This window comes from Calidris pugnax, unplaced genomic scaffold (assembly GCF_001431845.1).
Source record: "Calidris pugnax isolate Ruff unplaced genomic scaffold, ASM143184v1 scaffold27, whole genome shotgun sequence".
Classification (NCBI taxonomy): domain Eukaryota; kingdom Metazoa; phylum Chordata; class Aves; order Charadriiformes; family Scolopacidae; genus Calidris; species Calidris pugnax.
The window spans coordinates 7,478,865-7,502,825 of record NW_015090893.1 but is presented as its reverse complement, the minus strand read 5'-3'; the positions used below and the strand labels follow the sequence as shown (position 1 = coordinate 7,502,825).

At 48.6% G+C, this 23,961-nt stretch overlaps 1 protein-coding gene across 3 annotated transcripts in view; it reads left to right on the top strand.

The window, feature by feature from the left end:
* Window positions 1-23,185, top strand: part of NEURL1B (neuralized E3 ubiquitin protein ligase 1B) — a 163,909-nt gene extending 140,724 nt beyond the window's left edge. For all 3 annotated transcript variants that reach the window (XM_014948254.1, XM_014948255.1, XM_014948256.1), the window contains exons 2-5: window positions 13,139-13,699; window positions 16,808-17,515; window positions 18,461-18,586; window positions 19,437-23,185. In XM_014948254.1, the coding sequence (XP_014803740.1) occupies window positions 13,139-13,699; window positions 16,808-17,515; window positions 18,461-18,586; window positions 19,437-19,681 (1,640 nt within the window). In that variant the 3' untranslated portion in view covers window positions 19,682-23,185. The remainder of the gene's footprint in view (window positions 1-13,138; window positions 13,700-16,807; window positions 17,516-18,460; window positions 18,587-19,436) is intronic.
* Window positions 23,186-23,961: the final 776 nt, after the last annotated feature.

Below are 23,961 nucleotides of genomic sequence, written 5' to 3'. Positions count from 1 at the left end.
ATGCAGGGAGGTTTTGGGGAAGCTGAGCCTCTCCCCTTCTTCTACCAGCATCAGGTCGCTGCAGTGGAGGAGTTGCTTAGGAGAGGGCTTTCCTGCAGCTCTTTCAGTGACTGCTCAGATTTGGTATTTCAAGAAGGCACTGGGTGAGCGGTGGCACCGGTAGCGCTCAGTGCCCTCTGGATTTGGGACCAGGGGAAAGCTCCTGTGTGGGTCTGTTTTGATGACTTCAGGCTTTCCGTACATTTGGCAGCATGTTTCCAGCTCAGAAATCCCTGGGAGATGGTGTGAGTGGCACAGGCAGCATGGGGGACACTCGGTGCCATCTATTTTGGAGAAGCAGAAGGACAGCATGTAGTCCTGCTGCTGCCTGTGTTTTGTTGTGGCCAGAACCACCAGAGGCTCTAAGCTGTCAACATGTAATTTTATATTTTTTGTCTGGTAATAAAAATTCGTTCTACCAAAAAAAAAACAACAAAAAACCCCAACCAAAAGAACCACCCAAAGAGAAACAAATTCTTTTTCTCCACAGTTTTCCATGTGTGATTTATAGGTGTGTTTTTCCAAGTAAAACCAAACAAGGCCAGTGAGTGACTCTCTGAATTTAAGTTTGATTCAGTTAATTGAAACAAGAGCCATCTGGGTGGAAACGGGAGGTTTTAGACAGCTGTTTATATTGTTTCATGTGGGATTTCTAAAATTTCCAATTCCATAGTTACCAAGGAGCGTGCTGTTTGACTGTACAGTGGAGTTTTATAGGTGTAAATGATCTACGAAGAATAATTTTAAATGTTAAGACTATAAAGGATATATAAACAATAAAAAATACATTAAAAAATAACAACAGCTTGCAGCTCCTGGTAGAGCATTTTGAAGACGTTGACTAAGTGTGCTCTGCTGAAGGATGGTCCAAGCTCCAGCTTAAAAAGGTGGGAAAACACGATGAATCCCAGTGGTTTATGTTGCCTGGACCTCCCCTGGCAGGCAGGCGGCCATGGGCGGTCGCTGCTGAGGCTGCGGTGCTGTTTGTTTGCTGTACAGTTCACACATTTGTTTGCTGTATAGTTCACACATTCCCCTCGTCTCTTGGGAGTGATTCCTTCCTCCAGGGGAAGGAACAAAAAAAAAAAAAAAAAAAAAAGGCTTTGGCCTTTCTCTGGCCAAAAAAAGCTGGCATTTATCTTCAACAATGCAAGGAATTGTCTCTCATCTCCAGGTTCCTTCGGTTCACCTGCCTTTATCATCTCTTGGCTGGGGTACCACAAAGGGAGAGGAAAGGCAGAAAAATGTTGGTGTTGACTTAGGTGTGCTGGGATCAAATCCCACTGGTGTTAAGAAGATTGACACGGAGGCTTAAAAATAAACCTCTCTTGCTCAAATCCTTTTTGTGTTGAAATCATTGAAGACATTTGAGTTGAAGAAAGGGGCTGAGGTCATTTTGTGTCCAGTAATGGTATGACTGTATTTTCTTTTGTTTGGACAGTTTAATGTCTTGAAGTGGCTCTTGTTTCCTCTTATTAATTCCTGTAAATATCATGGAAAAGGATCTCACAGCTCAGCCATGCAGGAGCCAAGTGTTGCACAACCACCTGCCTCTCAGACTGGCTTCATAGCTTAGCAGAAAACTATGAATTTAAAAAAAAAATCAACCAAGGAAAAAAGGATGCATCTTTTGCTAGTGGAACATTTTCTTCAGTTTCTGGACCAGCAAAGAACTCTTATTCCTTTTTCTGTTTTTTTTTTTTTTTTTTTAAAGATTTTTGGCTTAATTTCTGAAGACGTACTGTGTTTAGAAAAAGCTATGGCCTGTTTGTCTGAACATTAACTTGAACAGCCAACAGAACGTGATATTACTGTACACGTTGGGCTGTCCATGAGTTGAGTGAAGTCATCAGCCCTTCAGATCACTTGGAAAGAGAGCTTGGCCAGTATGAAATTTATTTAAAATCTCCCTGCTTGGGAGAGTGTTGGCCTTGGGCACCAGCCCACCCAGCCCAGGCTGGATGAGCCCCTGAGCAGTTACCTATAGCCATTACAGTTCCCACCACCACAAACCCCTTTCTGCTTTGTGATGCCTCTGGGGAAACTGGCCTGGCAGAGTGGAAGAGCTGTACTTCTCCCCCCCCATATTTAATTATAACCAGTTATTCCCATTCCTTTGGCCTGTTTTGGATTCTTTACATATTGTTTCGGAAAAGCTTAGTGGAATCGCAGCCTTTGTATATATAAAATATAGGATGATTGAAGACCTGGCCACTTCTTTATTTAGGTTCCTCAGCCATGCGTTCCTCCCAAAGCATTTTCCCCTCTCGCTGCCAGATCACTGTTTAAACTGTGTGTAAATATAAAAGGAATTGTGGACAACATTTTAAAATCCTGCACCATGTTGGGAGCAGGGCTTGCTGGAAAGAACATCTTCCTACAGGCCTATTTTTTTGCTTTTTCCTGTGGTTTTGTGGCTCCTTTAGGACAGATCAAAAGCCCTGTATGGATGCCACTGTTAAGTCTAGTGTCTCTTTGGTTATCCATCCCTGTTTGAACTGAAATTGTTCCACCGTTTTCTCTTTTAAATGGAATTCTTTCCTGTGTTCTGAGTATAGAGAAGTTGTAATTAGGAGGAGAAAAAAAAGACACCCTTAGAACCACTATGAAGATGGGAGATAAAGCTGAAAGAGGTTTCTGTAACAAATTTGAGGCAAAGAAAAATAACAGGTTTGTTCCTTTTATCGTAAGTTTCTTTTGCAAAAAGTTGAAGGCAGAAATCAATGGCCAGGCTCTCCTTTCTGCACCTGTAGCATCACTCCGAGTGCCTTTCTTACCCTTCATTTGCAGCTTTCCTTCCTCTGTAGTCCTGGCACTGGACAATTCCCACAGTTACGGCAAAGTTTTCTTGTGTTTTTCCTGAACGTGGCAAACAGACTGGGCTCATAACGCTTCTGGGCTTGAGCATCCCACACCCCGCCTGAGTCGCCCCTGGCACAGCTCAGCCCTGGCGTGTATGGGACGGTACAGACACGGACTGGGGGGGCTCTGACAGCACATCTTGTGTGCTGGCCCTTCTCCAAACCTGCTTTCTGGAGGTGGGAAGGGCATAAGTGAAAATTGTACACGGTCCGAATTCAGAGGGATGAAGACAACATAAACGCCGGCTTTTAGGGTGTTTTCAGAGAACAGTGCATCTAAAGCCAGGCTAAATTACCACTATTACTTTCCAAACCTTTTTTTCCTCCCTGTTTCACGAGCTCCTGGTGCGGTGCCGTGACGCTGCCTGTCGGGGATGGGTGGGTTTCCTGCATCAGGGAGACAACAAAATTCTTTCCCTCTTCTTGTTCCTGTCTGTGCGGGAAGCGACACATTGACAGGCTGTGGGAAGGATGTGCCAAGCTCCAGCACGCTTTCCATAAGCCCTGCATTGAAACCATGGGGTGGAATAAAATTGCTGCTCTGAGGATATTAAAAGGGAATGCATTTCATTCTCTGATTTCATTAAAAGCCATTAACATTGCAATGACATGGTCACTATTTATAAATCCCCAGTGCAGATGACTTGGTACAGCTGGTCAGAAGAAAAGAGGTTCAATGGAAGCAGGGAGTCTATTTGCATTAATGGTCGTTACGTGCTCCTCTGGCAGTGAGGGGAGAGGGTGAGGGCATGGACCATTTCAATGTCAGTGATTATGCCACTCACGTGTTCTTGTAACTCTCCAACAAATCACATTCCTGGTTGGACAAGGAAAACACCGGTTCGGAACGATGCTTTTTAAACATAAAGCATTGCTCTGAAAAACAATCCTGAGCTGTTTGTGCTGTCTGTAGGGGACAAGTTGTCTTGGAAGTTAAGAATTAAGGAATGGAGAAGAACTGGGGGTGAGGAGACAAACCCAGATTTGTTTTTTAACCTGTGAAAATTACTCTAACTAGGATCTTTTCTGTGCAGTGTGATTAACCAGGAACATACCATGGGTCTCCTACAGACACAATGGGGTCCCTCCCCGCCTCAAAACCAGAGCCACGTGGTGGCTTCAGGCCTTGATGGACCGGCAGCACTCAGGAACATAGCAGGTTTTTTGGGTGCTTTGGGTTGCTCTTAGGCTGTGTCTGTCCCTACTGCAGCAGTGACCACTGCTGGCCTGGAGCGGGGAGGATGGGGAGGGGATCTCCGAGACAGACCCCAGTGGCAAAATATCCTAGAAAATTAAGAATATCTCTATGCCATGAAAATTTGTATTAGAGCCATGCTTTAAAGCACTGAAACTACCGAGGACAAAGTCCTTCTCCTATGACAGTAGGAACAGTCATTAGAGAGAAAGGTGCCCTGACACATGTGCTGTGGGACTGTCCTTGAGTCAGGCTATGGAAAAAGGGAATGCACGAGGAAGACGGTGCATTAACTTGCAGTAAGCACAACACACTTGATTTTAAAAAATTGATGCATCAGAAGATGGTAGTGGGCTTCAGACCTGCCCAAAGTAACATCCATTGAAAAAAAAAATAGTTTAACACTGTAAATCCATGGAAATTGGACCCCATTTCTGTATGAATTCAGTAAATCAAAGCAGAACCCAGACACCCCAGAGAACATGAGGGTTTTTGTCTGCATCTCTGCTCCTTTCCTCCCATCTTTCAGTCTCCAGCTGAGTTCATTCCTCCAGATCAGTCTTTCCAGCCCGAAGTGTTACATCTTTTAGTGCTCTCTGCTTTACGGTGCGCTTTATTGTGTGTTTCTAGAACACAATGAAAATAATAAATCACCAAAATACCTATTTTAATCACTGAGTGACAAGCTGAACGTTTGGATTTGGCAAATATTTAGTCTCCCAAGCTAGCAGTCCTCAGAAATCGTTTGTGGAGTTCCTTAAACAGATGTCAACTGCTTACTTCTTACTGCTTTTGATCACCTCCCAAAACCGTGCTGTGGCCTCTGAGCTTAGGACTGGAAGATAAAGTGAGCTGAGCAGCCCTCTGCTCTCCCCAAGTTAAGCTTAACTTTCTAAAGAAGGTAACAATTTTGCAAAAACACAATACATCAAGTAAGAGGCACAGGTTTGCTCTCCTGGCGTGTGAAATCGTACGCGGTGCACATGCAGCGTATTAGCGAGAACGGAGTCCAAAAATTCCCGATAAGAGCTATAGCAAGAGCGGCTGACTGATTATTTTTGACAAGATGTTTTTATCGTTAGCCAGTAGCCAAAATTTCCATCTCGTTTTGCGTCCCACCTTTTATGACTTTCGAAGCTCTTTGGCTCGTGAGTGTGGCCTTCTGACTGACACGAGCCAGTGGGTTTGGGTGCCGAGGCCGTATAACGGATTACAATAAGCTGTACCATTTCCAAGGCTCCTCATCCATCATGCAGCTGCTTTCATCGCTCGCGCTGCGAGACTTAAGCAGGGATTACGGCACGAACCCTGCCTTTTCTCCATCTCTCCCCTCCTCGCTCTCGCTCTGTCTCCCATTAACCAAGTCTAAGAATTTGTTACTAGAGTTGCAGACTCATTGACCCAGATTCGCTAATAATACGGGGGAGATGAGATTTTTTTTTTTTTTTCCTGTGCTTAATCGCTGGCTTCTGTGTATTCCTAGTGCTATTTATATGCAGGAGAACTAAAAACCCGTAATAAAGATGGGGCCAACTTTGCAGCAAAAATTCCTGCATGAACACAGTGAGCGGCACAACAGGAGAGAGACGGGGGAGCAGGGAGACGGAGGAGAGCGTAGGTGGACTTACCTATACTTGCAGACCCAGCAGTAGATTTTCTGATATCAGACCCTGCTTCCACAGCCTAATCCACGAGGCCATACTGGTTTAGGTCAGGTCTCCTGGCTTTGCTCTGAAAATGCCACACCAGCAAAGTCATGCACTAGCTTTCTTTGTGTCAAGCTTGAGTTCATTTACCACCAGACCACAGTTTCTTGGCTGTCTCACTTTTGCAAGGAAATAAAAATCCCTCAGGTTAAAGAATATTTTTCCTTTTTTCCAGATTAGGAAATTCTGTTCTGCCTTTTTTTTTTTTCTTAATTTAAATGGTCTTTCATTTGCATGTGATGAAAAGAGTTATTTAATTAAACCAAATGAAAACATATGGCCAAACTAAGGGCAAAACATCTTCAGCCTAGAAAAAGAGTATGAGGAGGCAATACCAAGGCCTGAAAACTTTTAAAAGTACAGGACACAAGAAAACTGTTCAGTGTAGGGTTCTGGTAGGTAGGCACAAAGATAAAGAGGTGTGAAGACCTACGAACAGAAACAGAAAAGCAGAAAAAACAGAAACAAGGAACGCAGAAGTGATAGGTCACCGTTATCCCACAGTTTACAGCTGAAAGGAGGCTGGGGAGGACTTGAAGATGTGCCCACATTTCCAAAAACAGAAGGTCTGGAAGTGGGTTGGGGGAGTTTTCCTGCTTGATCTGGGAAAGTGTTGGCTCTCCTCAGTCTTTGGGGCTCTGCAATCACTTCTAGGTCATGGAAAATTTGCTGTTGACACTTTTCATCCTTGGAGCAGATCTTCTGTCGTGATTTATTTTCTGCTTTGAACCAGCTGGTGGATCTTGGAGAGAGACATTGGTGTTTCAGCTGCACTTGCCGTCTTTTGGCTCCCATGCTGGTGTCATGATGTGACGTTTGGTTAACCAGGAGAGCTAAGCCGTGGCATTGGCTTTCCTGTCAAGGAAACCATTCTTTTAAATAATGTGGTTGAACTTGGCATTTGTATGAGCGTCCTACTGCAAGGGAAAGGCTTAATTTGAAAGGAGTAAGGATGTAGGAGCTCCTTTCCTGAGGGCACGGTGGGAGACAGGGGATGGAGCAGCCTGAAAAGTCCTGCAAGGTCCTGCTGGAATTGCTGGTTTGTTTGCTGGTTTGAGAAAATAAGAGCAAAAGGATTTTGCCTAATGCTGTTTGCAAATACCTCTCTGCTTTCGTGAAGGAACACCTAGAAAACTAGAATGTGTCATTAGCCTCTGCCTAGAAAAAACTATGGTTTAGTATTTTTTTAAAAAATGTCCCCCCTAAAGTGTCCAGTTTCCAGCATTAGCCACAGAAGCGAGAGGGTTTTCTTGCATGAAAATCCTTGGGGAGACAGACAGTACTGATTTTGTGAGTTAAAGTCAATCTCTGCTCTCTGCCAGGGATTTTCTGGACTGTTTTGCAGTGAAAAATGATGTATGTCCATGAGACATTTGCATCGAGCATAACCTCAGTGCCACAACACACCTTCTTGTTATGAAAAAAACAACTTGAATCTTTCCTCATCCCCTCCTTCCCAAATTAGTCTTTTCAAAAATGTCACATTTCCTGCGAATCACGACAGGCTCTTCAGTCTCCCTTTGATGCCCCAATGTATGTGTCACCCTATTGCAAGTGAACCATGTGGGGTTTTTTAATTCCCTGGAAATTTGTCTTAGGTTAGAGGACCAGGCAGGGAGACCTTCACATCAAAGAGGGGCTCTAGACTGGTCATGCAAACCACAGGGATTTAAATGGGGGATATTTATTAATTGCCAAGTTGAGTTTTCCAGTGTTTGAGCCAGCAGCACCTTTGGAAACGAGGCCAATTTTTTATGGCAGCCTTGTAGCGGATTTAGTAGCCTAACTTTATAAATTCACACTGGTGAGCGTAGAATAGGCGACACCAGGACTTCCAGCAGAGCTCCCCGACACGTTTTCTGTATTAAAAAAAAATTAGTCTAGGCAGTGCACTAAGTTTCTATGTGAACAGATTTTTATCTCTTGTTCTCAGAAGATAAGATCACGTCGGAGCAGAATCCTGTTTTGTGCTAATGTTGGTTATCTGCAGTAACAGCCGAGCCCGCTTCTCCCAGCCTCCGGCAAGGCTCCAGCCCGGGCAGCCCCATCCTCTCCGGCAGTAAAGATGCAGAGGGACCAGTACAGTGAGGACCGTGCTTTTACTGGGTGCTTTACACTGGGGTTGAGTTTCGGTCCGCAAGGGTGCTTTCTCCCAGCTTGTGATCATGCGGTACACTTGACCTCATTGTCCTCACCTGTTGGGATTTTCCTGTTTGGAAGCAAAAGCCACCTGCCCCCTCTCTCCAGATGCCTTGTTTAATGTTCAACGGGGTTGTTGCAGCAGCAGTGACCTAACTATCTACTGTAATAGGAAAAAGTTCCAGTGTTACTGATAAAGCAGCAGCCATAAAGATAAGGCTCAGGCATGTGGGGTGGATTCCCTTTCGCCCGTGCAGGGAACGCTAATGGGTAGATTTCAGGCTGCTCGCTGCTGCCTTTCAGCCTCTTCTCTGACCAGCCTGGGTGATGAGCTCTGTCTCCCACGAGCTGTTCACCCACGGGGTAGCAGACCCAGGAACTTCTCTTCTAGTGATGTCCTTGCTTTATCCACTGTGCACCCCTGTTTGGCACCTGTCTGTGCCCCGTAATTTGCCTGCCTTGTGGTCCTGCACACCTTTTGTCATGGATTTACTTGGAGGGGGCCCTTGGGAAAGGGCTGGGGGATCCAGGGGATGTTTTTGGATACAGCGATTGTAGAGTTAATACAGTCTGCGGATATACCCATGACATATGGGGAAGGCAGTGCCCTCCTTCCTCCTCCTCCTCCTCCTCCTCCTGTCAGGCTGCCCTCATCCTAGCTCTCTGCTGTAGCATTGGTTTCCTTGAACGTATTCTCCTCTCCATCATTTTAGGGCTCTCCATGGCATTATTCCTCCCTGGCTTGTCTGGGCAAGCAAAGTCAGGATCAACCAGGTTTAAGATTGTCTCCCCAGCTGAGTAGCTCCTCCATCCCGTGCCCCAGGGAGCAGCAGCCTTGGAGAGGGCTCTGGTTCTGAATTTTGTCTCCTGCTGTCTGTGGGATTACAGTGCCACAGCAAACCTGATGCTGTGGAAAAATGGGTGAAAAAAATGTTTATTTTTAGAACTGGAACCATGATAAATATGTGGATTTTGTCCAGGGTCTGCCTGCTCTACCTCTTTGAAATGCAAAGTGCACGTTTATTAAAATACCTCTCCAAAGGTCAGCATAACCTAAGAAATAAATGCACTGCCCTTTCGGAAAGCAGGTGAAGTTTCAGATATGTGACAGTGACTTGCAGTTGAGAGCATGGGTCCCCATAACCCAAATCTATTTCAGGGCAGCCTGTGTGGATGAAAAATGCTGCCTTCCAGCCAGGGTTTCTTTTGCAGGTTTCAGTGAGGAGCCCTACCCCATTCTTAATCTTCAATTCAGCTTTTTCATCCATTTTCCTGGCTTAGTTCGCATTTGCTGAAGCCCTACTCGTGCGTTTGAGGGACTCATGCTGTGAGCATCATGCTTGTGGTTGGTGAGAGTAGGGATGGAAAATTGAAAACTCTGGAATGAAAAGAAGCAAAATGCTGGACGGGACCTCAGGACATGAGCCAGGGGGACACAGTGAGTTCATGTCCCATTTGGTCATCTAGCCAGCCCACTGACATGCTTACCAAGGCTCAGGGACTGAAGTATTTGAGAACCTTACATTTTTTTAATCCTTTTAGCTTCCTGCTAATAGGAGGAGTACTATTACTCTCTCCTAGGCACAGAAGTGAGGCAAAGAGAAGAAATGGCTTGCTTTGTCAAAGCGTTGTAGGAATCTCATAGCTGAAAAAAAGAGTTGGCGTAGCTCTGAGCTGCCCGTCACGGCATCGGGCACCCTTAGGTAGGGTGGCATTTGCCACGAGCTTGGCTGTCATTACCCCACTGATGGGCTTTCAGGTGGGAAAGCACAGCCAGGAGAGCAGAGGCTTTGGAGAAATAGCAGAGGGACTGAAATGTGATCCGAAGCGTGGAAGCCAAGCCGCAAATTAGGGCAATTCAGAGGCACAAACATCCTGTTGAGCTTGCCTGGTCCCCGTCACTGCATAATGAGTAAAGGACATGCCCAAGCGCAGCTTCAGGCGTGTTTCGGTGGGAAAGCTCTGCCTCCCCTGCCGTGGGTTATGTCAGGCTTTATTCCTGGTGGCAGCCGGCAGGTGTTCATGTGAGGGGGGAACGGCGTTATAAATAAATTATCCCTTCATTTCCTTCGGGAGATTTTCCTATTGTTTAGCGACAATACGCTTTCCTGTTTTTTAAAAAAAATAATAATAAACCAAAACAAAACAAAAAGCACCAAACCCTGGCCCCGAGTTCCCCTCCGGCAGGGTGGACCCAAAGCTGCCTTTGAAGTGGGTGCCCATGTCATGGCTCTTCCCTCCGTTGTGCTGCTGTCGCCGTCGACTCCCGCCTCGGTCCTCCCTGCTTTCCGAAAGCGGCGTGAGAGGTACCTGCTGGGAGCAGTGCTGGAGGGCATCGTGTCTACACACGTGTCTTTTCTCCAGCAGGTCGGTGTGGGAGGAAGGCTGGTGCCACGCAGGGGGTGGGAGTGGGGCATTCTTGTGACAGGGGAGATTTAGATGAGATACCAGAAAGAAATTCCTTACTGTGAGGGTGGCGAGACACTGGAACAGGTTGCCCAGAGAAGCTGTGGCTGCCCCATCCCTGGAGGTGTTCAAGGCCAGGCTGGATGGGGCTTTGAGCAACCTGGTCTGGTGGGAGGTGTCCCTGCCCATGGCAGTGGGGTTGGAACTTGATGATTTTTAAGGTCCCTTCCAACTCTAACCATTCTATGATTCTCTTCCCTCCATCCTCCTGGCCAACACAGGGACACTGAGGCCAGGGGACTCGCTTTCACAGGGGAGGTATTTTTAACCGTTTTAGAAAACAAGGCAGCTCAATGGATTATGAAGTGTGGGGGGGTTTCTCTGCCCAGGGAGCTGTTGCCCCCAGCAAGGCGAGGTGTGATGAGAAGGAGCAGCACTGAGCCCACCAGGTCCTGCAGGACCCCTGGGAGGCTGCCCCGGCCGCACCGTATGGTGGCTCTGCTTAACCCCCCTCCCCAGCTGAAGGGCATGAAGGCTCTGTGGATCCCCATGAAAAATGGGGAGCTGGTGTGGGAAAGCGTGGGATTCACCCCTCATTGCCGGGGAGCACTCTTTGCTAAGGAAACCCCAACCCGTGTTTCCTCTGCAGCAGCAGCAGCATTTTCGTCGGGAACATTTGCAGGCAGACACATGGAGCAGCCCCCACACGAGCAGCGGGTGGGTCTGTGCTGAAAGCAGCCATCTTCTGCATTTTAGCTCTTTGGGAGGCAAAGAAATGAGATTTCTCCTGGGAATACCCAGCAAAAATACCCATTCCTCTTGTGAGTGTGGCTGGGGCTGACTCCGGGAACCCCCTCCTGCCCTGGGAGAGCCGGGGGGGAAGCCTGGCCCACAGAGATGCTTTGCTGAGGGGATTTAACACCTGGGGGGGCTTCTCTCCTCCCCGCCTCCCCCAGGACTGTGCCCTCATGGCTCTGGCATGGAAGTGGGAAGCCCCCCACTGGTGTGAGGACAAGGATGTGTATGTATTTACATATGTGCACCACAGGATTAACCATTACCTTGTGCTGCGCAGTGATTGTCACGTGCAGTACAAATGAAGAGATACAAAAGACCTTTTATTCATCCCCTGCATTTGCCTGTCATAATTTAGGACTGACCTTTTTTTTTTTTCTTGATGCAAACAGGAGCTTTTTGCCTTGGGGGCTTTTTGACTCCCGTTGCCGATGCCCGATTTCAAGGGCTGCTCCTGTGTTCAGATCTCGCCTGCGACTTCTCTTCCCTGCACAGAGGCAGCGGTTGCTTAGAGCCTCTGTTAGTTCAGGCACAAATGCAAGCCCCAGCCCTCTCACTGCCCTGCAGGGTAGGGTTGTGTTTGCAAAAAAAGCTGCTTGCAGCTGAGGCTTTCCTGCCCAGCTTCCCCAGCTCAGCTCCAGGCATCTTCTGGCGTTTCCTTCCAGGAGAGGAAAGAGCCAGAAAATCCTTCCCTTGTCACAAAGCAAAGCCAGGGGTTACAGACAGGGAGGAAGCAGCTTGAAGGAAGGGCCGGGCAGGCAGCTTCTAAAGCTTCAAACGGGGCAAAATATTTCAAAAGAAACGTATGCACGTGACGTGGTTTTATATTTAACAGGGTGACTTTGAGCACCCAGGACGCCTTCCATTTTCGCTTCAAAAATCCACAAAGCCAGGTGTAAAGAGGAGGAGAGGTGGGGTGGGTGGGCAGTGGGGAGACTGAAGTGCGCGTAACACCACGATGGTGGGTGGTGGTTATGGGAGCCCTGGTGCCAGAGCAGGACCCCATGTGTTCAAGGATATGCAAAAGAGATTGTTTCCACCTCAGGGAAATTGTAACTATGGCTTAAGATTAAAAGTTGGGCTTTTTTCATTTCTGCTTCACGCTTGTCTGAACTTCACTTTAGGCCTCAAATCTGCTTTTCTTGAAATTGGTCTTGAAATTGCTATTGACTTTAAATGCTGCAAGATCTCACCCATAAATTCTCCTTCTCCCATCTGTAAAACGAGGATGGCAGGATTTCTGTGCCATCTGTGGTGCTGTGAAGCTGAAAACAATCATCGTTTATAAAGTGCTTTGAGCTCAAATGGGAGGTTCTGTGTAAAGGCGAGGCTTTGCGGGATGAAATGTTCCTTAATGTGCCAGTTGCATCTGATATCTGAACCAGGGGCTGGGCCCAAAGTTTTGGAGGAACAGGCTGGTGATGCAGAGATAGTGCTCCAGCTGCTAAATGTCTCCGTTTATTTGTGTTGTTCAAAAGCTCCTGTTCATCCTTACAAAATTAAGGGACAGAGAAGCCACGTCCTCCCAAAATCAGTATCCTACATCTGTGTTCATCTTGAGCACCTTTGATCTTAACAGCCACGATTCTCAGAGCTGGTGTGACTCTGGCCACCAGCTGGTGATCTAGCAGCACAGGCATTGTAAATAGGAAACTGGGAGCCACAGTCACAAGTGTTAGGCCTTTCCGATTGCAATAGGATGCATCTGATGGGAACAAAAGGATGTTCGTTTCCATCCAGCTTTGCAGGGCGTAGAAGGGAAGCTGCCTAACCTTCACCCCAAGAGCCTCATTTGCTTTTTACTTGCATAAAGCTGAGCGCCAAATTGGTGCAACAAAGAGCAGGTTGTGGCCGGGAGCAGCATTTTAAGATTAAATAGTGGCTCCTAGCGAGTAACGCAAAGCATGTGTGGCCAGCAGCTGAGTTGCCTGGGGTTGAGCTAACACCTGGCTCAGGTCAAACACGGCTGATGGAGCTTCTGGTTTCTCCTTTTGCAGACACAAGCCACCAGACCCGCTCCGTCTCCAGCCGTCCCTATTACAGTTTGCCCAACAGCAGCCATGAGAGACGCTCGGTCCTCGCTATCACGGAGCCGCCGCGGTTCCACTCCCAAGCCAAAGGCAAGAACGTGCGTCTGGACGCTCACTCCCGCAAGGCCACGCGGAGGAACAGTTTCTGCAACGGCGTCACCTTCACCAACCGGCCCATCCACCTCTACGAGAAGGTCAGGCTGAAGCTGGTGGCTGTGCACCACGGCTGGAGCGGGGCCCTTCGCTTCGGCTTCACCATTCATGACCCATCGCAGATGAGCTCCGATGAGATACCAAAGTACGCCTGTCCGGACCTAGTCACCCGACCTGGATACTGGGCCAAAGCTTTGCCAGAGAGGTTTGCTGTGAGAGACAATATCTTGGCCTTCTGGGTTGACCGTCACGGGAGAGTCTTCTACAGTATTAATGACGAGGAGCCAATATTGTTTCACTGTGGTATTAAAGTTTCCGGTCCTCTCTGGGCACTCATAGATGTCTATGGAATTACCCATGAAGTGCAAATACTAGGTAAGTGTGTGTTTTAGCCCATGGTTTGCCCTTCTGGTTGCTCTTTCCAGAGAGGCATGGTCACATAGGAAAGATGCATGATCTATCTGTTTTATCATTTCTATGGGACACTAGGAAGACTAAATTACTATTGGTTTTGTACTCAAATTAACCATTTTTCTTTTGCCAGCAGTGGGGATCCAGAAAGCAATGTATTTCAGAGATGTCAGTGATAGAAAGGCTGTGCATTATAGCAGCCATGGGAAGGCACAAGTGGAAATCTTTACATGTAACTTTTCCCAGCTTTTTCTGAGCTAGGCGTGTTGCTAGGGCCTGGAGAAAAAAAGATGGTGCTGCTTTACAGCAAGGTCCCAGAGGCTGGGGAGACAAAGGTGACCAGTTCTGGCTTCCCCTGTTCTTTCCCAGCTACCAGATGTAACTTTTCCCAGCTTTTTCTGAGCTAGGCGTGTTGCTAGGGCCTGGAGAAAAAAAGATGGTGCTGCTTTACAGCAAGGTCCCAGAGGCTGGGGAGACAAAGGTGACCAGTTCTGGCTTCCCCTGTTCTTTCCCAGCTACCAGTTACAGCTCCTGTGTGCTCAGCATCCTTGTCACCCCATGCTGCATCTCCCCTCACCTCTGAGCAGATCTCTGTATTCACAGGGTGCCTGGCTGATTTATGAGCATCATCCTTGAGGGGGGATGCAAGAGGGGATGAATTCGTTCCCATTAGTGACATCTCCCCTCACCTCTGAGCAGATCTCTGCATTTAGGGGTGCCTGGCTGATTTACAAGCATCATCCTTGGGGAGGGATGCAAGAGGGGATGAATCCGTTCCCATTAGCAAACCGAGCTGATTGCTGTGGAATGACTTCCCTTTCATGACTTTTACAGCACTGAAATTTCAAATGAATTCGGTGTTAAGACGGAGTGTTTTGAATTGGTGTACACCACAGGGAATCTTTTTAAAATACAAGAGTGTTGCCCTTTCCTGGAGGCTCCTAGTTGCTGATTTAGTTTTAACAGCCAAGCTAAGCTGCACCTGCTCAAGGGGAGGGTGCCTCCATCCTCAAGGGGATGGTGCCTCCATCCTCACTCCTCACGGCTCCTAGTTGCTGATTTAGTTTTAACAGCACCTGCTCAAGGGGATGGTGTCTCCATCCTCACTCCGCATAGACACCAGCGATAAGCTGTGAAATTTTTAGTCCAGTGGGCAGGCAGCTCCATCACATATTCTTCTGAATGGTACCAATTATTTTACAGCCCAGAACGTTACACATAAACAACACTTTGCCCTGCCTGCTCTGCCTCAAATGTGTAATTAAACCTTACCAGTAGCTTATCCTGTAATTGCAATTGTGGTGGACTCCAGCCTGTGGAGTTCACCTCATAGAGGTGAAGGCATGTTTGCTTCACCAGAACAGTCCTCCTTCCTCATTAGATTATAGCTAGAAAAATAAAACACAGCTTATTTCTGCCCTCACACCCCAGTCCTGCAGTGTGCAGAGTGATAGGCTTGGCCTGAGGACACACTTATCCTGTAATTGCAATTGTGGTGGACTCCAGCCTGTGGAGTTCACCTCATAGAGGTGAAGGCATGTTTGCTTCACCAGAACAGTCCTCCTTCCTCATTAGATTATAGCTAGAAAAATAAAACACAGCTTATTTCTACCTCACACCCCAGTCCTGCAGTGTGCAGAGTGATAAGCTTAGCCTGAGGACACCTGTACTCTTGATAATTTTTGGGGGGGGTCAGAGTACTGAGCCCCACAAACTGCCCCAAGAATCTGGGCGATGCTCAGCCATATGGAGCACCAGGGGACACAGCCTCCTTGCTACAGATGTAGTGATATCACAAAGTGGACATGTTTGTCTCTCCATTTCTTCCTCCCAAAATTTTGCAAGTCAAGAAAGCTGTGAAATACAGCCCAAATGCAGAGGCACAAAATGCATCTGTCAGCATCATGAAGCTTGGATGGGTCTTACTCCTCTGTGGGAGCGTTTCTTGCCAGATGCCCTGTGCTTACTAAAAGTAGCTGGTTCAGCCATCAGCCTGCACCGGTGGCCTCTCCTGCATGGACTTCTGAGCCATGACAGCCTCTGCTTTGCAATATGCAGATGGATTTGGGTTTCTTTCTTTAGTAAAAGCCCGGTGATTTTCTCCTCCAAGGAGCAGGCAGTGTTGGTGCTGGGGTGCTTCTCCCCTCTCCATCTTTGAGAAGACCAGGAGTCTGTTTCATTCACACACATGCTGAACTTCCATGTGCTTCGTCTTTGCTCAACTGGTTAATGCCTTGGTGGTTAATGCCATGTCCAAGCGGCCCCAGGCAGTGCTGGAGGTAGAAAGAAGGGCACTCTTGAACGTCCCCACACTTTTGAATCCCTCCTTGGTCTGGCATGGCGGAGGTGAAAATCTGGGAAATGAATTAAGAGCCAGCATCCTGACCTTCCCTTTGCTGTGAAAGGGGAAAATAGCTCTCTAACTGTAAAAACCTTCTTTGTAACACCTGCAGCAAGTAGCTTTTGTGACAAACTCCCAATTCAGAATCTCTGCAGTGGTGTGAACACCCCTGAGATATGAGGCTTGAAATCTTCCTGTAAAATGACCTCTCTTGGACACATCTGTGCCCAGACACCTCACAGCTGTAAGGCAATGACAAGGACTTTAAAAAGAGTATCTATTCATGCTTGGGCTCCTTTGCCCATCGCAGTGTTGCAGATTTGGCTCGCACAAGACCTTTGGACAGCAAGATATTGAGACATTTCCTTCTTTTATGGAGCACCCTCAAAGCTGTTAGTCCCCTATACTGAGAAAGCTGTAGGACCACACTGGTTTGCAGCTTTTCCCAGTTCACCAGTGCAAGGAGCTCCCAGATTACATGGGTACGTCATAACACTTGTTTTTCCTCAGCTAGTGCCAGGATGCAGCCATTTCTCCACCTGCTCCTCATGAGACTCGCCACCGCTAGCCTTTCATTAGTGGTTGACCTCTGGCTAATTTTTTCATTGTTTTTCCATTCAGAGGAACAGAATTCAGATAATTGGTAGGCGGAAATAATAACAATTGTAACCATAAAAGTAGGCAATTGTATCTTGACTCTAATGTCCCTTATCACTGGGTTTATCTCACAGATAGCATGTTTGCAGAGACCATGACCACTGCCCGTCTCAGCACGGCCCGTCTCAGCACTTGCCTTCCCCAGAGCAACCACGATTCAGCCAACTTCAATAACAACGAACTGGAGAATAACCAAGTGGTGGCCAAAATTGCAAACCTAAACCTAAGTCGGGTTCCAGGCCTTGGGACAGACAACCACATCATCCCCTGTTGCCCAAACCGACGCCAGCGTGCCCAGGGGGTCCCAGCCTTCCTGGATACAGACCTGCGATTCCACCCAACCCGGGGACCTGACATCACCTTTTCTCAGGACCGGATGGTTGCGTGCACCAACTGGCAAGAAAGCAATAGGACTTTGGTGTTTTCTGACCGGCCTTTGCACATCGGTGAAAGCCTCTTTGTGGAAGTAGGACATCTTGGGTTGCCATACTATGGGGCCCTTTCATTTGGCATCACTTCTTGTGATCCGAGTACTTTACGGACAAATGAGCTCCCAGCAGATCCGGACTTTCTCTTGGACCGCAAGGAGTACTGGGTGGTGTACCGAGCGTTCCCGGTCCTCAACAACGGTGACATTCTCAATTTCATGGTCTTGCCGAACGGAGAGGTGCACCACGGGGTGAATGGAACAAGCCGAGGAATGCTAATGTGCGTGGACACCTCACAGTCTCTCTGGGTGTTTTTTACGATCCACGGTGTAATCAACCAGCTCAAAATACTGGGTAAGTGCAGCTACAAGAAACTGTGGTGGGGAGCACGTGGCTGGTGAAGATTCCTGCTGCGGGTTGGCATTCTCAGCGTTGCCTTTAGCAGGTGGTCACCGCCGTGAGGAAGCAGCTCCTGATCTCACCTTGTGTTTGCAAACAAGAGTGAGTGAGACATGGTGGCTGTCACATAGATGTATGCAGCCTATATAAGTCCCCCAGAAAGGGATGAGACTTGGGAGAGAAAATCAGCACAGGTAGGGAGGCAGGGATGGCTGTGTGGGGGGCAGCTGGTTTGCAGAGGAGTTGTTTTTCAAAGGGATTCTTTATAAACCCTTTGTTCTAGCCAAAGATATTAAACTCCTGCCTTGGAGAGGGCGATGGCTTGTGTGAGCACAGCTCTGGTTTAAGCACATGTGTTGCTGATGAGCAGTCATCGCTCCCCAAACATTGCCACAGCTCCTGTATCAGATGTCACTTTTGGTCTATTGCTGGTGACCAGTTACAGCTCTTCTCCTTTCCTCCTGTTGAGGATTCTGTCAGAAAAGCAGATGTTGATGACTTTGCAAAGCAGGTTTTTCTCATTTAAAGCAGTGCCTCCTCCCACCTGCCCCTGACCTGACAGCGAGACAGTGATAGCTTGAGGCCACTGCTGCTGGAGAGGTTGGGACTTTGGGGAAGTGACTTTGCACCCCAGATGATGGCTGTCAGATAACCTGGTGCTTGCCTCGCTGAAGCACTGACCAGAAATTGTACAATGGCATAGCGAGGTCCAGGCCATCCATCACTTCCAAAATCCTACACCCATATCATTACGAAGGGTCAATACTTAACTCAGCAGCTGGACTTGACCCTACAGCACCCTGCACATGTGGGTTGGGAGCGACTTGTGGGGCTGAGGGGTGTTTAGCCAGGGTTTGGGTGTCCATCTGCAGCGGGCTGAGCTCTCTCCTGTCTTCGCAGGCACTGTGCAGTCCAGCCCAGTAACCGTCTCTCCCTCAGGATCCCCCGGCGGCTCGCAGTACGACAGCGACTCGGACATGGCCTTCAGCGTCAACAGGTCATCGTCTGCTTCAGAGTCATCGCTGGGTAAGGAGAGCCCAGCCCTCGGCACCCGGCTCTGCCCGCCACGCCGAGACGGGAATGAGGGCTGATAGGTGGTGCTGGGCAAGGTTATGGGGGAGATGTGACACCCCCTGTGAGGCCATCAGAAATAACAGGGAGAGGACACAAAACGATGGGAAGCTTTTCCATGGCCTGAAGAAGGGTTGTGTGTTGCTTCCCACTTAGTCAGTCTAATGGAAGTAGTCCCTGAGGGGCTGCCTGTGCTGTGGCAGCAGTGCTGTGGTAGCAGGGGGTGCAGTGTCATGTCTGGGGGTCTTATAGACAATGACGAAGGAAGAGCCTTAATAATTGACTTGGGGGTGTGTGTGTTGTACAGGAACTACTGGAGAGAGTCCAACGTAGGGCAACTAAGATGATTAAGGGATTGGAGCATCTCCCTTACAAGAAAAGGCTCAAAGAGCTGGGGCTCTTTAGCCTGGAGAAGAGAAAGCTGAAGGGAGACCTTATCTCTGATTACAAGTACCTAAAGGGTGGGTTGAAGGATGATGGAGCCAGACTCTTTTCAGTGGTTTCCAGCGATAGGACGAGAGGCAACGGGCACAAGCTGGAACATGGGAAGTTCCATTCAAATACTTCTTTATGGTGAGGGTGCCAGAGCCCTGGAACAGGCTGCCCAGGGAGGTCGTGGAGTCCCCTTCTCTGGAGATTTTCAAGACCCTCCTGAATGCCATCCTGAGTGATGTGCTCTGGACGACCCTGCTTTGGCAGGGGAGTTGGACTAGATGATCTCTAGAGGTCCCTTCCAACCCTGACAATTCTGTGATTCCGTGGTCCTGGTGATTAAATGGTCTCATTCCTTCCTCCTCTTTTGCAGTGACTGCTCCCAGCTCCCCCCTGAGTCCCCCCATCTCTCCCGTCTTCCCCCCTCCGGAGCCATCAAGCAGCAAGAACGGGGAATGCACTGTCTGCTTTGACAGCGAGGTGGACACGGTGATCTACACCTGCGGACACATGTGCCTCTGCAACACCTGCGGTCTTAAGCTGAAGAAGCAGCTCAATGCCTGCTGCCCAATCTGCCGACGGGTCATCAAAGATGTTATTAAAATATACCGCCCTTAGCGCCCGGCTCGGGCTGTAGGAAGGGGGAACGCCGCTAGCAGTAACCATGCCTTTCCGTCCCTGCTTATGGGTTATCGTGCTGGTCAGTCGTTATCAAGTGGCTCGTTATCTGTGTTTCCTTATTTGACTGGTAGGGCACAATTCAGGGATACAATTGAGCTGAGGATCATGTGGGGCCCCAAGGCAGGGCTGCCGTGCTGGCCATGCTGTGTGCCCGTGGCCAAATCCAGGGAATTGTGGTCTGGACCCGACCCAGCTGCAAATGAGAGATTTCCTGTGCAAAGGCTCTTTTTTTCCTCCTCCTCCAGAGGAGGCTTGCTGTGGTGTGGGTCAGGAAGGGGAGGTTGCCACTTGGTCATTGCCGGGTGCCACTGGGCTTCCCGACCCTGAAACCCCAACAGCTCTGGGCTGCTGCCGGGTGCTTGCGTTGTGGTGGGACAAAATTAGGACAGGGCCCAGTGGGAGGGTTCGAAGTGGACAAAACTGATCTGGAAATGTCATGTTCATCCATGTAAGGGGAACTAGCAAAGGGCAAAATAGTAGCACAGCCAGATTCTCACTTGTTTGGGTTTCGCCCCCCAAAGAAGAACAGGCTTCTGGGGCACATGGACGAGCTGCTCTGGTCTTAGATAAAGCAGTTTTTCCTTTCTGTGGCACAGCAAGGACTTTTGACCAGGGAGGCTGAGGCCCAGGGAGCAGCCATGGGGTAGCAGTGAGGACCATGAGTCCATGGAAAGCCCCAGCCAGCCCAAGTGCTGCAGCAGGGATGGGGCAGTGGCAGCGGCGATGGGGCTGCTCAGGCACTGCCGAAGCCGTGAAGGGCAGCCTGGGGATGGGACGGGTGTTTGGACGGGCACGCCGTGGTCCTGGCTTAGGAGAAGTGGGGGGCTATTGCCATCTGCAGTGATGGCGTTTGTCACCTGCAGGCACATGTGCCTGTATTTTGCTCTGCTCCTTTTCCAGCTGCCGTCTCACACCGTCCTGACGTCCCCTAGCCCTTCTCCTGCAGGACTCAGCCTTCCTCCTGCCCCACCGCAGGCACTTTTTGGAGCCTGTGGGGAGAAATTCATTTCTGACCCAGTCCCAGCAGGCTCAGCTTTTTTTCTGGGGACTGTCTATGTGCTGATTTTTCCTGCTCTTTCTCCTGCCTTTCCAGGTTTCCCAGCACAGCTCCCAGCTGCCCAAACACTGGGTCCTGATAGTAGATGAGAACTTTTTGAGATGAACAGGGATCTATCCCACTTGGCTTTTTTTGGGAGGAGGAAAGAAAAAGGCTCTGGGGCTATTATTAGATGTTGGGACTTAAAAGGTAAATGGGTTTCAGCTGTGATATTGTACAGCTACAAGCAGCAGCAACCTGGATGAGCTGGGCAGCGTCTGAGCAGGCGGCAGCAGGGCTGGTGTGAGGAGCTTGGTGTCCTCCTCCATTCTGCTCCCACAGGAGCTGCCCTCCATCCTCCGTCCACTCCCACCAGTCCTCTCCGGTCCTTCAGCCCCAGCCTGGCCAGTTTCCAACTGGTCCAGGTTCATGAAGAGGGGATGTAAATGGGAGGATGAGAGTCATTCTGGTGTCATTCTAGCTGGATGACCACGTGCCACCAAGTGCATAAGAACGGCTTTCTTCAGAAAGGCGCAGTTATGACATTTTTAGTCCAAAAAAGAATAGCAACCCCTGTACATTTCAGGGCTTTTGGGCACAGAGGGGCAGCCTGACGTTGTCAGTGTCTCTCACTTCACCCTGTCTCATCCAAGGTGCCAGTAGCCCTGGGTTCGCTGCCACCTCTGGTGGTGCTGCCTGGGTGGGGGTTTGGTGGCACGCTTGGTGCCCCACCGGCACTCAGTCCCATCTTAGCCCTGCTCTGCCATCACGCAGAGTGCACCCAGGGCTGCAGCTCATCCTCCTCCCACTGTGGGCCATGGCTGCTCAGCAGGCTGTTCCAGCAAGCCAGCTCACAGGGCATGGAGAAAACTTTTCTATTTTTTTCCTTGAGGAGCTAATTAACATTTTAAGCGTCTAAATGAGAGGCTGCTGTGGAGTGAGATCTCTCAGCTATCGCCCTGCTGCACTGGCACAAGAGCCTGCTGGCTTTGCAGAGCCCTATTTGGATGCTCAGCCCTCAGTGGAGCCACCAGCTCTGCCTCCCTTCACAGACCAGGGTCCAGCTGTGGTCCTTGGGCATGACACTATGAAGCGTGATGATGGCAAAGTACGTTAGCATGGCATGAAAAGCCAGGTAGGTGGGTCAGCCCCTGCCGGGTAAACTTTGTGTGATGAAGAATTCAAGGAGCGTTGTCTGAATCCACAGCAAGTCATGTTAGCTGGGATCAGGTCTGGGCTAGCAAAGGCCAACAGCCATCCCTGGGGCTGCTGTCCTGGTTTCAGGGTTGCCCAGTCCCTTTTGGGGGCTGCACGCAGCTGCTATGGGCAGAGCAGAGCCCATTTGCTTGGCTGACACCTCAGGTCCTCAATGAGGGGGACTAATTGCATACCTGGGGTGGGGTGTCTTTTTCAGTGTAGCTCTCTCTTCTTATTGTTTTTTTTTAAGCCAGCAAGGAGAAATACCGAATCCACCCCAGGCTGTCCCCGAGCTGTTCAGGGCACGTTGCCCAGGTTGAATTTTTGCTGTAGCAGCCACCACTGGTTTGCAGAAGGGCAGCATCCAGCAGGGCCAGCAAGGGAGCCAGCTCATTCAGGGGAGTGAGGGGGTCGGGGGCCAGAGTGTGGCCATGCAGCCAGCGGGACGTGAGAGCAGTGGATGTGTCCCCCTGCCTGTCCGAGAGCAACAGGAATTTTTCCAAAATAGGCCTCTTATAAAAGATTTCCAGGAAAAGGTAGCCTCTTACAGATTTAATTGTTAGTACTCGTATTGCTATTTTTTTTAAACAGTCCGATGATATATGATTTGTACAGGAGATCTGTTTGTGCCTTATAAGGGTGTCTGTGCACTTTTTATCCTTTTTAAAGCAACTTTTAAAAAGAAAAAAAAAAAAAGGGAGGGGAGAAAAACAACACAGATCAATGGTAGTTTTATAGAATTTTGTGTTCACTGAGAATCCTGCTTTTTTTAGATATATATCTATATACTGGAGTGAAACAGTGTTTATTTCCATGGAATTCCCCCCCGCCTCTCCTCCTAACCTATTTGTTTAAAAATTTAAAAAATGAAGAAAGAAAGAAAGAAAAAGAAGAGATGGGGGAACTCTTTTACCTTCCCCCTTTCCGAGACAGTTCCTCTCTTATTGTTACCTTTATGATTCAATACTGTGACCTGTACATCATGTTTAAGCTGAATCAGATTTTGGACCTCTGTATTAGGCTTTTCAAGCAAACCATTTGGGGGGCCGGGGGGGGAGGGCATCGCACGAGGGAGGGAACTGCACTTCTACATGTCAGTGCTCTATAGCGTTGTGTTCAGTGCTGTGTGTTTTACTTTTGTCCATTTACCTGTTTTACATTAATATAATTTTACTTGTTTATGAAACAAATAAAACTTTGGCTTGTAAGAAGTGTTCCCAGACTTTTTAAAGCCATTGACCTGGAGAGTGAGCGAAGCCTTTATTTCCAAAGTGTGGCAGTAGGAGTGCACAGAGGCAGGGCATCTCTGTTCAGCTCAAGCACCTCAGCTTCAAAAAAAAAAGGCATCTTAAATACCTTTGATGAGCTTTGCTTTGCTCCTGGATCCCTGCACAGTGGCTGCTCAGGCCCTGGATGGGCTGCAAAGGGGGGATTCCTGGCTCATTTAACCTTCCAAGCCCTTGAAAGTTTGGCCACCCTGCTGCAGTGGGGTGGGGGTTGTCCTGTGGCAGATGCCCTCTCCAGGTGTCTCAAATTCCTCATCCAAGCTGCACCATTTCAAGCAGGGCAGCTGCCAGCCTGGTCCTGCTCCTGTGCCTGCAGTGGGGCTGTGACAGCCTGGGGACCGCACCGGCTGGCCCAGGCAGGGGGTGCTGCAGGTATGGCCAGCATTTCTCTTTTTTTTCTCTTTTTTTCCTCTTTTTTTTTCCTCTTTCTTTTTTTTTTTCCTCTTTTTTTTTTTGGCTGTACCTCAATGAGATTTTACCTCCAGTAGCTTGTGCTAGCAGGGCTTTTCCCCCCTTTTCCTCTTTTTTTTTCTTTTTTTTTCTTTTTTTTTTTTTCTTTTTTTGGTGTGTGTTGTTTTGTGGCAATGCTTGTCTCTATATTTCACAAGCAGAGGCCAACAGAAAGCTGCTCTGTAAACTGTTTATATCCCAAAATGTGGCCGGCTGAAGCCAGACACCAGCCAAGCAGCCTCAGATGT